Below are 17,152 nucleotides of genomic sequence, written 5' to 3'. Positions count from 1 at the left end.
TCATATATATATATATATATATATATGGTTTACTATCACAATGCCGACGTGCACTTGCACGGCTATGAAGTATTCGAACAACAGATGTTCAAATACTTCATATTTCGGCAGGTGATGTGAGCGAACGTTACCATTGCGAATGGACTGTGCATTCGCAATTCTAACGTTCGCTCATGTGAGGGGATCGCAGTACAGTGCGGTTAGGGAAATACATCCCTTTCCTCACTGTAGTGTGATCTCGGAGTTGGAATATTAAGGTAGGGGGGGTGTGGGGGGTGCAGGGGGGCTTGCCCCCCTGCATAACTGTGAGTTTAGGCTAGGTAGGTAGGTAGTTACGGGACGGGTGGGAGTGCTGTGTAGTGCCGTAAATGTCGCGAGCGACATTTTCGACAATACACAGCTGTTTTCGACTTTAGGTTAATTCGGAAATGTTCATTACCGATGTATAAATTCAAAATGCAGACACATTGTTTTCTGATTTTCGAATTTATGATAGTAAACCTATATATATATATATATATATATATATATATATATATATATATATATATACACACACACACACATATATATATATATATATATATATATATATATATATATACACACATGTATATGTATATATATTCAAATATGCCATCCAGGTACTACAGAATGTCATACTCAGATGCAGGAAGACTTGCCAAGACAGTGTGTAAGTAAGGCAAAGCAATGTGGAACAGCTTCCCCCAGCTACCCTCTCTTTTATATGTAGCATACGATCTACAGAGATTTCTGAAAATGAACCACTAGGTTCTTTTCAGGTGAATAAAATCCAGTTGCTTGTTTTTTATTTGCTTGTGAATATTTGCTTAATGCATTGTGTCTCTGTGCTTGTTTGATCACTAAATATTGTAATACTATGTGTGGATGCAAGTTATACGCTATTTAGTTGACTCCTAGATCTCAGCATTGTAGGAAAAGAGTGATACATTATTTTTTTAAGTGAGCAGTCTTTCTCTAACTTGTAGCACCCTTGGCATGCGAATAATAAAAAAGGTGGGGGTGGAAGTGCAGGGGGCTTGCTTCTCCTGAAAAAAAATGCTATCACTGATTTTGCATGGCTGTCATTTGTACAATACTTACATAACTGTTTTCACTACACTACTCAGGCTTCACCTTTGTGGTATAGCTTCAGTTCTTCTGGGTAAATACTGCACTGTTCATCACCAGAGGCCACCACAGAGTTCTTCAGGTCAACCCCCACTGGATCACATTCATTGACCCATACAAAAGCAGGCCTAGAGGCATTTGGAATCTCAGTTGGAGGTGGCAGGGCAAGTTGACATCATGGTAAATGGTGCCACACCACAGATACAGGAGGGGCTGAAACTGTATACAATAGTAACATAAATGGAGAGAAATAAAACAACAAATATTAAATAAATATACATGTAGGACAGCAAGAAAAAGAGGAGGGGAGAGAGAGAGAGAGAACAGGGAAATGCATTAAGTCTGTGTATGACTATCAGACATAAAGGTACATAGACAAATATAAAATTGTTGTTAGGAATGCAATGGCAATTTGGAAGGTATTGCTACGTAGACAAACTATAGAGTAAGCTGAAATTTCAGACAGTGGGTCAAAGTGGCATGAAGACCTGTAACTTACCCAAGTCCCCTATGTGTATGTGGGCATACAATGCAGATGGTTTAATGAGGGACAGTATGGGGTACGGAAGGTATTGCATGACACCTGTAATGCTATGTGTTATGGTCAAGGAGTAAGATATGGATGGTTGACATGGCCAGGTATACAGATGGCAAAGGCAGACATGGTGACCATGCCAAAAGGACACAGTAGCACCAGCAGAATCAATGGCCTAGACATAGGTAGCAGTCAGCATCTGGTCGATCAGTAGTAATATAAATGTCATAAATACACACCAGTAATACAAGTCAGAGGAGGAGGAGAAAAAACTATCATACACTGAGTATGCCATGTATAAGTGTAGTTGCCATGTAGCTTGGTTGGGGAACATATGCTGGTAAATATGACCTGTATGCCCTGTAGAAATGTTAGGGCCTTGACAGTGCACATAGCAAGATAGGGGGTGAAATGCACAGGCATGTGGTAGAGAAAAACACTTGGCTTGCTAAAAAAAAAAAGATTTGTGTGTAGGGAGAGGGAGGCATATAATCTCTACCCTGAATGGGTCGGTTCCTTGCACATGCTGGGGGGAGGGGTGGAACAGCACCTTAGCCTGCATGAACTGTGCAAATGCGTCTGGAGGTATGTATCTCTGAGAGCGGTGGGTGTCATTAATAACCACAGCATACTGTGAAGTAGATAAATACCTTGCTATGACATATAGATGCTAATATCCCTACATATGGAAATGCATTCCATACTCCTTTGAGAGAGCAGTCTATTATCCTTAATCTGCTCAGGACCTGAAAAAATTAAATAAAATAAAAATTTACATGGAGCTTAGGTCATGCAATTGGACTGAAAGTTATGTATTACAATACAATACAATAAACTGCACCTGCCATGTGTTTACCACACAGCTCAAAAGCACTTTCTCTAAGCTGTTCTTCCCATTGATGAAGAAGTTCAGGGTGGCCTCAATAGGTCATTATACTGGTACCTGAACTGCTCACCTGAGAAAGTGATGGCTGTTGTCGTAATCACCACCCTGGTAAGGCAATGACAGGAAACCGCCTTATACTTGGGACCCTCATAAGAGATCCCTGGCAAGTGCTTCCTGGAGTCTCTGTACATTATGTAAAGAAGTAGTTTAGATTCCTTAGAACAAATCTGTAGGAGTCCTGCCACACACAGTGCCCTCAGAAACCATGGACATTTAAGAGGTTATAGTCTGGAGGATTATGATAGCAAGTGCACATTCACACAATTTCTGCCATCATGAGATATGCACTGATAGACACCTAGACAGCTTGACAGTGTGCGATTCTACAATATATTTCCATGTAACTGTATAGCATGATAGGGGTATTTTTTTCTGTGTGAATGACACAATTATATACTCATGGGAAGGCCATAGAACACACTTGTTATTCCACTGCTGTTCTTTAGCCTCTAAGGGTAGAAGAAGAGGTTTAATACATTCATGTGCCTGCTGTGGGTAATCTGAACCTCTCACACATACATAGGTTCATAGGTTCATAGATGTTTACTAAGCTAATGACCACAAGGGTCTTTTTAAGTCTAGCCATGCATCACAAATCTCTGACAAGTTCTGATACCCTTGATGAGCGTAAGTATGGGCCTTGGAAATAAACCATTTACAGGTTAGCTGTTTGCATTAGAGACATAGGTGGCAAACCAGGGATGAATTTCCAGTTTCCCATCCAATTGTCCAAGTTGCATTTAAATTGGGTTATGGAGGAACTCTGCTTCACATGGATGGGGAGCCTGTTCCACAGATGGGGTAGTCTCTGGGATACATACCTATCTCTCCAGCAGGTCCTATTTATATCATAGGCAAGGTTTAAGTCTTTAGAAGAGGTAATTCTGCTATTGTTTGTTTTGTGGATATGCAGGAGGTCCATCAGAGTGGGATCTGACAATACCCTATAAGCCAGGCATAGATCTCCCCTCAAACATTGTAGGAAACAGAATAAATGAATAGGTCCTTGAGGGGCTCTGCAGAGGACATATTACTTATGCCCTGTATTCTTTTAGTGAAGAACCTCTGTGGACATTCCAGTTGTTGGATATGCCTGGTTAGGTACATACCAAAGGGTGCATTGTACTCAATGATAGGTCTGATGAATGCCGAATACAGTGGAACAATGACTTCTTTGGACTTAGATGCCATACCTTTATTTATAAGTTGCGCAACATAGAATGATTTCCTCACCACTGTAGACACGTGATGATCAAAGGCTAGATTACTATCTATGTGTCCCTACGTCCCTGACTACTGGGTCATCTCTAAGGGGTGTGCCAGGGATGGATGACTTCCCAAGGGCTACTATTATGCATTTCTTGGCATTTAGTTTTAGGCCTTGGCTCTGACACCAGTTATTTGTCTGTGTCAGCCCCTCCTGGAGAACATTTGTGTCAGTGTGAGATTCAATGACAGCTCCTAATTTGCAATCTGCAAATTAAGTCAGCCAGAGACCACTGGCATTGGCCTTGATGTCTGAGAAGTAAATGCCAAAAACGAGCGGTCCAAGGACTGATCCTGAGGGACTCCACTTGTGACTGATCTCTTTGTAGAGGTGGACTCCCCAATTCTAACTTCCTGGGTCCTGTCTATGAGCCAGTTGGCTATCCACTGGATGACATACGGATTTGTACATAACCTCTTGAGTTTGTCAACAGTGCACTTTGCAGCTGTTCATGCATGTGCATAGTCATACACAAGCTTCATAAGACAGCCTTGGGCAACTATGCAATATGAAAAAGTGCAATTCAGGGACACTTAACTGTAATTTGCTCATTAGCAAAACTGCTGCTTAGCCTACCTTAAAACTGCAAAATAACTACAGTCATGGCCATTGCAGTGCTCATTGTGCCACTGAATTGGACAATTCAGAGCAAAGAAGTGGCAGACGGGAAGAAGGTGTGTATAGGGCAGTCACATCTACTACAGCTAAGGTAAATGTGCAGGGGATACCACCTATTTATGTTAGGGGACAGTATGGATAGAGCAGCTGCTGTTCTACTGTTGCTATAACAGTTGTGGGGGGTTGGCTTGTCACCAACTGACAAGGAGGTAGGGTATATAGGACTTGTAGGGAGGGCAGAAACTGGTGGACTGATATTGCTGACTACTGTTTGTCTTCCTGTTTATAGTGTGCATGTAACTATCTTACAAGGTGTTACCCTGTGGTGTGTAGACTTTGGAGAGGGTTCTGAACCTGACAGTTTCTGACAGTTGGGTGGCGGAATGAATATTCTTGATGTGTATTTCCAATTACAGTTGTAAGGGGGAAAGTGCCTTTTAACATTTGCATCTCAACTGTGTGGGGAAAGTGCCTTTTAACATTTGCATCTCAATTGTGTGCGGGGGTAACATTGAATGCCAGAATGTCACCAATTTGTAGTGATATTATTTAGGTGGGATTTGCTTTTACAAGTGTTCCCCTCTGTTGCTGTTTGGAAGTTAGGTAGGGGTAGAAAATTAAATCTCCAATTGAGCTTTCCTAGTGTTACTATGTTGGGATGATTCCATTTCAAAATATGTTTCTTTTTATCTGATTGGGTGGATAAAACTCTATGCCAATTATTAGTGATGCTATATAACACATCCACAACATTTCTAGGTCAGTAGTGGGGATCCATACTGCAATGTATGTATACTCCTCTCTGTAGGGATCATTATAGGGAATGTCAGTGACATTCTCAGGGATGGTTTGCATTAGGCCTCAACCTCATGTTGTGGTCGCACATGTACAAAGACTGGGGAGCTCTCACCAATAGACTATAACCATATTACCTGCATATCTATGTTGTGAATGACAATATATGTCATGAGCATGTGAGGTGTCATCAAAGATCACACAGATAGGTTATATTTGTAGCAATTCAAAGCTTAGGTGGAACATGGGGTACAGGGGATCATAGCTGTAGCTATGAACATGTGTGGTGGTGGCCTTACATGTGATGTTGTGAGGCCATGACACACCGAACACAGTCTGATGCAGAGGTCATGCCAGCCTTAAATAGTAGGTTTCCCAAGTAGCTGCCATGCTGCCCAGTGTGCTAGAGGCACACCAAAAACAGGCAACTGACTGCTATTATAGCCACCTTTACTAATGGCCTATACATTTGTGTGAATCACATGTTGCACTGCCTATGGTACCTATGTACTGTGTGGTATGGTACTGTAATGTGGGTATTGGGGATAACACAGGCCTACAGCTTAACATGTGTCAGTCCTCAAATTCACAGAGCAGAATGGCTACTAAGGAGAGGAAGAGGATGGAAGTTCTCATAGTACAGATGGCATACTGCTGCTGGCCATGTATGAATACGACCAGTGGATCGCCATTTTACACAAGGGTGACCAGGCTTTCTGCATGCATGTCTGGCAAGACATTATCGTGCTGGTAAATGCTGTCAGTGGCCATAAATGGACACAAGACCAAGTACTACATAAGACCACTGATATGATCTGTCATCCCTGCAATAAGGCAATCCACCTTGAAGAGGAGTGGAGGGCCATGAGTGAGGATCCACCTACACAGACCTCCCTAACTGACAAAGAAGAGCTGCTGGAATCTCTTCCTGGGGGGAGTAACAACTCCTTCATACCTAGTAGAGAACTTGACATTTATGCAGAACTTCACTGACCACTACAGGTGTCACTGCATGATTTTTCCAGGTGGGTATTTAGTATGATGAAATACAGTATGCCAGGGCCACAGCCAGACCCATAATGGGTATAGTCATTCTGTTCCTACAGGCACATTGGATCGTCAGCTTCAGGATCAGTCTGCATCGGGTTGTGGCCTTTTTTTTTCTGCATGTCATTCAGTTTATAGTTGTAGCTTCAATGGGATTCGGTGTAACAAAATATAGCACTGACACATTTGAGTGTTTCTGCTTGTTCTCACAGGTGCTTCATCGCAATGTGTGATATCTTGGATATATGGTATGGACAGTGCAGTGGTGCAGCAGTAGTGTTGTCGCCTCACAGCAAGAGGTTCTCCGGTTCGATTCTTGGCTGGGGTGCCTTCTGTGTGGAGTCTGCATGTCCTCCCTGCATTCGTGTGGGTTTCCTCCGGGTGCTCCAGTTTCCTCCCACATTACAAAGACATGTGTCTGGAGCATTTCTTCCCAGGCTTCCACTGAAAATTGGCTTCATTCCAAGTCGGACTTTCCCGGTTAATACATGTTAAATAAATAAAATAAATCTTATAAATATTTGATCCTGATAATGATGGCTTCCACAGCTTGACTCAGTGGACCGCCATGGTTTCACTGTCAGGCATGGATGACATGGTGGGCATCACCCTCCCTTCCACAGATTCTGCCCTATTCTCTGTGCTGCTTACCCCACAGTCTAAGGATACTGCTGTAGGACAGGAGTTGGCCAACACAGTAGCCCATTGTGTGCACTTATGCCCTGCACCTCAAACAACAGTAAGTACTGGCAACTACCATGAAGGAAGGAAGAAAGGGGCTGGCATATCAGTGTCAATCAGTACCTTTGTACCTAGCCCATACCATGGCTGATTCACACCACATGTGGAGAGTATCCATACAGGCACAGACTGATGCCACCACAGTCATTGTAATGATGATTGATATGGTGCAATGTCTATGTGATGACCTCAATGAGCACTTTGGCCATTTATGAGCATTCTTGAAAAGCTCCATGCTGAGTTAGTATCCTCAAGTTGCCCTTGTGTAGCAACAAACCGTGGACATTATCATTGATATAGTAAATCCTTTTCTACTTCTGATGAGTAGCCCACTGATGAGTGGTGAGCACATGGTGCAGATCCTGTAGGGCCACTTCATCTATGTCTACAACTGGTGTTGAGAGCACTGCAGCACACCAAGGAAGCATAGGGGATGAATGTGTAGAACCTACATGTGGCACATACCACCTTTCACACTGACAGGGTATAACACCACTCTATGTGCCAGATGCAAAACGTGCCAGTGACATTCATCAGAGGGAGTGCTCCCATGGACAATGACATGCATGGTCAGGAAATACCCACTGAAGGTGCCCTGGACCTGTCACAGAGATATGCACTGCGCAATGACTTCTGCAGGGGCTGTATCCACACTCACATCCTCACATCTAGTGCCAACACCAACCTCATCTGCCCAATACAGCATACTGGAAACACCATTTCCTCCTTGAGCAGTCTTCCTAGCTCACCATATTCACGAGGCCATCTCACACACACACACACACACACACACACACACGCATACCTATACACACACACACACACACACACACACACACACACACACACACACACACACACATGCACATCAGTATCCCTCTCCTACCCCACAGTCCCTGTTGTCAACAGCTGTCATTGTGAACCTCTTCAACTGTGCATGCGATTACAACTGTATCCCACACAAAGTACTGTGTTAACAGGGGAGCCTGTATGTGATGCACAGAGTGGACAGTCCATGTACAGAATAGCATAGCCTGGTTTTACTATTGTATACATCATCAATACTCTTTGTAGTATTTAATGTGGCCCGCAGTTGTGTACCAGATGCTGCCTCTTAGTCACTGTCACTGCATACAGTGCCCACCTCTGCCTTACATGGTCATGTCCTGCAGTCAAATCTTCCACAGATTCTTCACCAGACACCTCCTCCACTGCTGATTCCAGTACATTCTCTCTCCCCATGTCAGTCCTCTGTTGTACCTGTTTGCATACAAACATATCGCATGTTGCTTATGCATACTGCAGATCACCGCCACAGGAATCTAAACAGCGGAAGCAGGTTTTCAGCAATTAGAGCACACATTAAACAATGTTTTGAGTCTGTGGTAGGGCAACAATGTGTATAAATATATATATATATATATATATATATATATATATATATATATATATATATATATATATATATATATATATATATATATATATATATATATATATATATATATATATATATATATATATATATATATAATATATGAAAACATTTTGACACAATCCAACACAACCTGTAGCAACTCAGCAGATAGAAGATCTGATATAACTCTGAAATGTTTTAATTGCAATGTGCAAAGTGTGGACAAGTTTGATGAATTGTTTGGTATAGTTACCAAAGATAGCTACACAACAAAGGCAGTCATGAAACCTTGGAACACATCAGCGCTACAAATAACATAAAATACGAATGCCTCAGAGGGAATCTCAGGGGTGGGGGAGTAACATTATGGATTCAAAATAATATTCCATCTTCATATGTGAATTCAATTAATGAGTTAGAAAAAATAACTGTTCAGGTTTTTGGTTCTTTTTCAAGTAAATTCTTTAGAATTGTTCTTTGTTTCCATAGTCCCAGTATGGATTCACTTAAACACTAGAATTACCTCACGATTTTAGATCACAATTTACCAATGAAATACATTATACTAATGGGAAACTTCAATTACCCTGGTATTTCTTGGGCAAATCTTTCTAAGAAAACTTCTTATGAAGGAGAATGTGTCAATATTATAATGGGGCTGAGCTAATTTGTCACTGAAGGTACCAGACAGACTAATACACTTAATCTGGTTCTGACCAATAACCATGGTATTATTGATAACTTAATAGTCAGGGTACCCCTTGGATTTTCAGATCACAAGTTTTAGTTCAATATACAGACTCCTGTACGAAGAGTTCATAAAGAATACAATTATGAAAAAAATAATTACAGGACTTTTATAGAATCAATACAGTTAACAGAGTGGCACTCATGTTTATTGAATCATAAAGAAAATTTTGGATACAACACTTTGCATGATTTATCTCTTAATAGCCTTGAATTCTTAGTTACTCCTAAGTATAGTTCACATAAAAATACATTTCCTCTATGATGAAATTTGGATTTCATAAACTGTATAAGAAAAAGCAAAAGAAATATAAGGTTTGCAAGAAACACCAAACAACATCAAAGAAGAGAATTTTAAATAACATCAGTGGATCACTTAAGAGGAAAGTTAGAATAGTGAAAATAAGTTTTGAAAACATATGTTCTATGGAAGAAAATATTTTATAAGTATATTAATAGTATCAACAATCCTTATAACCCAGTAAACTCTATAAAGTCTGATGAATCAATGCTACTCAACCCTGTTCAGTGTTAGATCTAGTTTTGGCAGATTATCAACTAATGTAATTCCTGCCATTTCAACCTGCCCTATTATATCTCAGAGAATAATAAAAAAAAAAAAAAAACATTTCAGTAGGGTTCAACTTCAATGGGGCCTGATTTGATCCCTTCCTTTTAGTTGCTAACAATTAAAAATCCCTTACTATCAATATTACACTTCATATTTAACAAGCCATTGCAAACGGGTACTATTTCCAGCTCATAAAAAACATCTGCTATAACACTAATATACCAAAAATGTAACAAAAGTGATGTTAACAGCTATTAGCCTCATTTCCGTCCTGGGGAAATGCTTCTAAAGATGCATTACTGAAATACTGGGGAACACTAACACAGATTATCACCATTTTTAATTTATATCTACCTGATTTTGTAAAGGAAAGATCTACTTTAACAATTTTATTAAGTTTTTATGATCACATTAATAAAACCTTGGATCAAAATCTCTCATATGGGGTAATTTTCTTAGACTTAGCCAAGGCCTTTTGACTCCCTTCCTCATCATGTAATCTACCAAAGCCTTATCAAGGCTAAAATCAATATATTCCAAGTAAAATGGATTATGTCATGCTTAATTGATAGATCCCAATATATAGCCATAGAAGGCATTCATTCCGGTTCTCTACCTATCCATCTTGAACTCCCATAATGTTCATTTCTTGGACTAACATTACTTAATATTGTATTTGCCTCCATTCCTAGATCTAACACATGATGGATAAATGTTGTTGTCTTTCGGCTTTTCCCGATTAGGAGTCGCCACAGCGGAAATCCAGTCTGCTAATGATTGGCAGTAGATTTTGATGAACACCGAGGTGCCAGCTCGACGTTCAACCTTCAACGAAGGCGCCCCATTTACGCATGTCTTTCGAAAGCCCACCCAACCGCGGGGAGGACATGCAGACATGATGGATAAATAATTATGCAAATGACTGTAAGACTGAGTTCATTGCACAAAATGAATCTGATATCAAACATTTAAATTTTTATATGGGCAGGCTGATGATTAGGCACACAACAAAGGGATACATTTTAGTTATGGCAAATGTAATATAATGTATTTTGAAAATGTTGCAGTTCATTGCTTCTGTACCTACTAGAACATCCACTAAAAGAAAGACCTGGGAATAACCATGAACATTAATCTTTCCTTTGCCACACATGATCAACTGGTAAGTAATAAAGCTATGCATCAAATAGGATACATTTTTTTTTTAAATCTTAGCACAAGAAATGCGGTGTCTTACATTACATAAAACATATATGAGGCTGATCTTAAGAGTGCAATTTTTTTTGTATTCACAATGTAGGTCAGTTGAACCATCTTAAGAGATTACAAAGAAAACTCACCAAGAGGATTTCATTTCACAGCGTTCACAATTACAATAACAGATGCAAATATCTCAGTTTATTTCCTGTTCACTATCATTACTTCCATAGTAAATTAATATTTACCTACATAGTCTTTTATGACTCTGGTTTACAAGCTATCTTGGGCATAAAAATGTACTAGTGTAGTTTAACACAGAGACATCCAGTTATGAAGTTTAATTTAAATGCTATGAGTACACTATTATGCCACTTCTTACTTAACGCAAAGATTGCTAATGTTATGGAGTAAATTACTACTTAAAATTAGAGACAACATCCTGTAAGAGACAACTAGATTCATAGGCTGGAGACAAAGTGTTTGCTCCACAACTCTTGGGGTTCACATTACTAGACAGCCATAAGACCTTAAAGTCGGTAAACATCTTATGAACTTATTCAAGATGTCCCGGGGGGGGGGTCACCCAGCACAAATTCTTGGCATAAGTCCCACCTGCACTAATTTAAAGAATCACTTACTGTTGACAAGGCTATATTTCCATTTTTAGCATTTAGCAATTAGTACAGCAGTTTAGTAATATTTATAAGAAAGAAATATACATGAGGTTGATTATTTTAATTTAATTTAGTTTTTAATTAATTTTTTAAAATGTATGTATTTGATAATATATATTTTATCCAACATAATAATAATAATAATACAATATAATACAGTATTTATATTATATTATAATATTATATATATATATATTTATATATATTTTATTAACTTTTTTAAAGAGAGATTGAAAGAAAAAGGAAAACATATACAAAGGGTTATCCCAAGTCCAGAAGACAAGTCATCAATAATGTGTAATTTTATAAAATTATTGATTGATTTGTTTAATATTGAAAAATTATATAATTTATAATATTATAAATATATACTGTGAGGCACTGTATGTATATCAAGTATGATCTTGAAATCTAGGGGCAGATGAAAGCTCAATCAATCTGGGTTAATGTATGTAATAAATAAAGACTGACGTTTTGTTTTATGCAGTATTATTTGTTCTTGGTTGCAGTTTCGTCCATTTTATATAAGTCCCATGTGTGCCAGATATGGGAATCATGAACACTGCCTGGGTGGCACAATGACACAGTGTCTATTATACTGGTGCATTACAGACCACCAGGTACCTAATGGAGTGGAATCTCTTATGGTCGAGATACCATTGTCCCTGTGTTACAGGTGAAGCCATGGAGTCAGGCTGTTTCATGAAATACCTGCATGATATTGTTTCTCTTTTGTTTGGTTTGTAGGAACCACATGTATACTTCCATGCTACAGCATGGCATTAAGAAAGGGGTGTAGTATCCATGAGGTTGATGCTTGGGATGAAACCCACTCAGTCCCCCATTAGTCTCTGAAGTTTGCTGTAACCCGGATTCACGATGCTTCATTTACCTTGATGTCCAAACAAATACATATTCTATGCACCACAAAAAACTTGCATGTGAAGGCATCACATCTGTACCAGCTCCTGCACAGTGCATCTGTTCACATGGTAACAGTCTACTACTTCAGTCACTGGGATAAAATTTTAGGTACAGTCAGATCCTTCTATCATGAGCTTGAAAACATTCACTTTTGTGGCTTCTAGCTGCAAGGATGGCCTCACACATGTACATTTATTCTAATCCTACTACTACCCCTAACATAGCATGTTCTCTGATGCTGTTCACCAGGACTTTATAGCATACAGATGTAAGTTTCTGAATTCCTCTGTCATATTGTTTACCCTCATTTGCATATGCCGTCACCCTCATTATATTTATGTTGCTCACTTCCATTTCATTATACACTCATTTGCATGCTATGCTAGCTGCAATATTTCACTGCCTTGCACAACTGCAGTATATGTCGCTGAATCACCCCACCCTACATGCAACCACTCATTGTGCAATTCCAGCCAATGTCACTGCCTGTATTAGATCACATTGACAACAATTCTTTTGTCCTTTCTCATGAGGTAAGATTACAATTAATCAGTGTTGAAATCCCATGGCCAGGTTCACCAAGTGCACTGAACATCTTAATGTCAGACTGCACTGCGTTGCCTGGGGAATGTTTAATTTGTGGTTCATTAAAAGGGATCCATGCAGAGAGCTTATGAATAGCTGATGGGGGCTTTTTGGTGCTATGCTTATCTAGAAAGTGAAACTAACCCTTGCTTAGAAAGTTTATGTTTCCAGCAAACTGATATAGCAATTACATTAGGCTGAGCACACAGCTGCAAATCAACATTATAGCTCAGGCTAAGGCTGGATAATGAAATGTATATCCCTCTAAATTAACAAATACTGACAACTGTTTAGAGTAACTTGCTGTTGCAGCATGTGGTAACTACAACAAAAGAACCAAAATGTTGTCAAAACCTATGTAATACAACAAATCTCTCTGTGCAGTATTGAGCTAAAGGGCAGCCAACATATGGCTTGGGGTCACACAGATTTTATTTTAGCAATAGTAAATGACTGGGTGTGGGTAATGCAAAATTTACCTACAATTGGTGTAGTCTGTTCATGAAGGTAAAGCTCAAGTGATCAAACAAAACCAACCACAGACAAATCCTGCATTACCAACTAACAGGGGTGCACTGTTGCTATTATACAATGACCAAGAAAAAAAATAGAAAACTAGTAACCAGAAGCCACAACCAGGATTCTTCTATAAAATAAAATATTTTATTTGTTTCTGACCAAACCGATTAAGTGCTTTCATACTTAACACAAATAGGACTTCATCAGAATCAATCTTAATCGATTTGGTCATAAATAAATAATATGTTCAGTGGTAACAGCTCACTTTTTGTTATTATACAATGTCATTGTTTTAGATAAAAGTGCATTACCTTTTAAATGTCATCGTATAGAAGCAGTTTGGTCTTTGTCCTCAACTTCTCATAGGTAGGAGAGGTCTAAATAATGTACTGCACACATCCATGCTGGTGTAAGTATAGTACATTGAGTAGAATGTGGTTTCTGCCACATTTGTTTCTTATCAAGATGCAGAGGTGTACTCACACAAGGATGGGCTATTGCTATTAAACAATTACATTATTGCAGAAAAAAAGTTTCTTACTTTTTGAATGTTATTATATAGTAGTACCTTAAACGTTTTCCTCAACCTTTTATAGGTAGCAGAGGTCTACATTATGTACTGTACATGTGTTGGCCTTGTACATGCTGATGTAAGCATAGTACATTTGGCAGAATGCAGTCTTTGTTAGTTTTCCCTTTGGGACTCAAGAGATTTTATGCATCCTACGGTTTACCTGATGACTGTCAGCATCCCAGCAGTAAGACTGATATCCTTTCTCTCACTCCCCCTCTCTATCTCTCTCTCTATCTTTTTTTCAGTATATATAAATTTCTAGTCTAGGGGATAAATTTAAGGATTCCTTTTATTTTCTCTGTTTTGTGGAATACAGAATATGGTGACTGTAACTATTTATTTTTAGTTGTTACAGACACCGGTGCTTTTTCCAATATGCTAACTAAAATTTATAGTGGGTCCACTGACTGCTCTAGCCAATCAAGGTGCATATTTTAGAATTTTAATTATGATTTGTTGCATAATTTATGTTTTGCTTTGGACCGTTGGAAGGCACTAAGCATACATGTGTTGCAATGAGTTCAAAGTTGCTTGCGCTTAGTGCCCAGATACTTTATTGAATAGTGAATAGGCTTTTCTAGTTGTTTACAAATTCAAGGACTCCTTCTGGCTAAGTACAACTTGTTTTCCTGATCCCTACCCACAGACCACAGACAGAAATTATTGCAGTGCAACACCTGTACATCTCTTATGTAAATGAAGGCGTATACATTTTATATGTTCCATTGTATTATCTCTCATTTTCTTGCAGCTGCAATTTTCATTTTAAGGATTTGCTTTCAATATACACACAAACAACACACACACACACACACACACACACACACACACACACACACACACACACACACACACACACACACACACACACACACATACACATATGCACGCACACACACACACACACACACACACACACACACACACACACACACACACACACACACACACACACACACACACATGCATGCACGAACACTCATACCTCTCAACTGTCCAGCGTTTTACAGAATGCCCAGATTTTTGCCCCATATTTTTGGTCTATTCCTCATAAAATTTGCTGATTTCTGGCAAATCACTGAGTATTGAAGACAGTAAATAATGAAATACATCTGAGTTTCAGACTTCATATTATTCAAATAATACAATGAAATACAAATCCTGTTATTCTTGCAGCTTTAGTGTTTAAGAGCAATATTTTAAATCTGTCCATATTTTTTGGCCTTTGTCTCCCCCCATTACTTTAGGCTTTGTCCAGATTTCTTTTGTTAAGATGAGAGGTATGACACACACACACACACACACACACACACACACACACACACACACACACACACACACACACACATATACACACAAACACAGATAATTCTATTTGAGAAAGCTTGCCCATTAAAATGGAGTCACTTGGGTAACTAAGTTATCAGCTGTAGTGTTGTAGAGCTTATAAAAATGGGAGGTATTTTGAGTTTTGTAACATTTTGTCTTGTGTTCTTTCATTCCACAGCAGGAATGCATGCCATTTGCAGTGGTAGGCAGTGACAAGGAATACCAAGTGAATGGAAAACGGGTCCTGGGTCGAAAGACTCCCTGGGGAATCATTGAAGGTAACAATAGCAAATTATGATGCATCAATAAGCAACTACCTTTGAAACATCTAGGCACAAGCACATATGCATGTATAGACAGACAGACACACACACACACACACACACACACACACACAGACTCACACACACACACACACACACACACACACACACACACACACACACACACACACACACACACACACGCACACACACGCACACATATACACAGAAACACATACAAACACTCACACACAGTCACAAATGCTCACCTAGCTCTTTCCCATTTAATTATCTCCTGTCGTAAATAGTTTCTTATAAAAGTATATTTTTTATTCAGTATTTCTTATGTATCCTTATTCCTACTCCATCGAGGTTTTAAACACATGGATTGTTTTCTTTGCAACTTATCCCACATCATACTACAGTGTCCTAAAACCATTCATGTTGTGCATTTGATTGAAACCATCTTTCTCAATTTTGTTCAGTCACACGTGCTACATGTAGGTCTCTAGCATGAAATGTTGTGTTTTTTGTAGTCTGAAATATGCAAATTTATGCTGCTATCCCTCAGTCCCTTCTCATGGGGCTTATTATGTGACAAGAGTATAATTTAAGTAAACCACGCTATACACTTTTCCTATTACCCATGCCTTTTCTGAGTTATAGCCTATAGTAGCAACTTATTGACGGTATTTTTTCAAAGATATACTCATCGCATAGGTCCTTGTACTCTATTTATCTGACTGTACACTTTGATTGCTGCATTCCTTACTTGCAGACTGTAGGCCACCCTGACTTGCTCAGATCCTACCTTCTTCTCTTCATCCCTCCTGAGTATTCATTGTGTTGCATAATTTAGTACCCTTTTCAAAAAGTAATGGATTTTCATCTAATTTCCCAGAAAGCATAGGATATTGAAAATTGAAGATAACTGAGCCACTGCTATACCCAGTGGTATAACGCACGTCACGGTCACTTGTAAGTTGCTGTACCATACACAATATTCTGGCTGTTGGGTTCTGACCAGGCGGTTTTTAACAGTTTGCTGTACAGCACACTCTCAGCAGACTTGCAGAACATTAACATGTGTCATGGCTCCTCCTAGATCTGCATATTTGGATTACCTATTAATGAACTCAGTTCTAGACATGAAACAAAACAAATCCATCCTCTACCACACTCATATGATACTCATAGTCTTAATCACCACTAGATTAAACTTTCTGAAATAAGCTCTGTGTAATAGTT

At 39.1% G+C, this 17,152-nt stretch overlaps 1 protein-coding gene across 3 annotated transcripts in view; it reads left to right on the top strand.

Annotated features, from left to right (window-relative positions):
- Nucleotides 1–17,152, top strand: part of SEPTIN3 (septin 3) — a 743,127-nt gene that overhangs the window by 690,824 nt on the left and 35,151 nt on the right. For 2 of the 3 annotated variants that reach the window (XM_044075351.1, XM_044075358.1), the window contains one exon: nucleotides 15,820–15,919. In XM_044075351.1, coding sequence (XP_043931286.1) covers nucleotides 15,820–15,919 — 100 coding nt within the window. The remainder of the gene's footprint in view (nucleotides 1–15,819; nucleotides 15,920–17,152) is intronic. The other variant, XM_044075343.1, reaches the window with a different exon arrangement.

This window comes from Protopterus annectens, chromosome 1.part1 (genome assembly GCF_019279795.1).
Source record: "Protopterus annectens isolate FY-2018-M chromosome 1.part1, PAN1.0, whole genome shotgun sequence".
Taxonomy (NCBI): domain Eukaryota; kingdom Metazoa; phylum Chordata; order Ceratodontiformes; family Protopteridae; genus Protopterus; species Protopterus annectens.
This window is presented reverse-complemented; position numbering and strand designations above follow the sequence as displayed.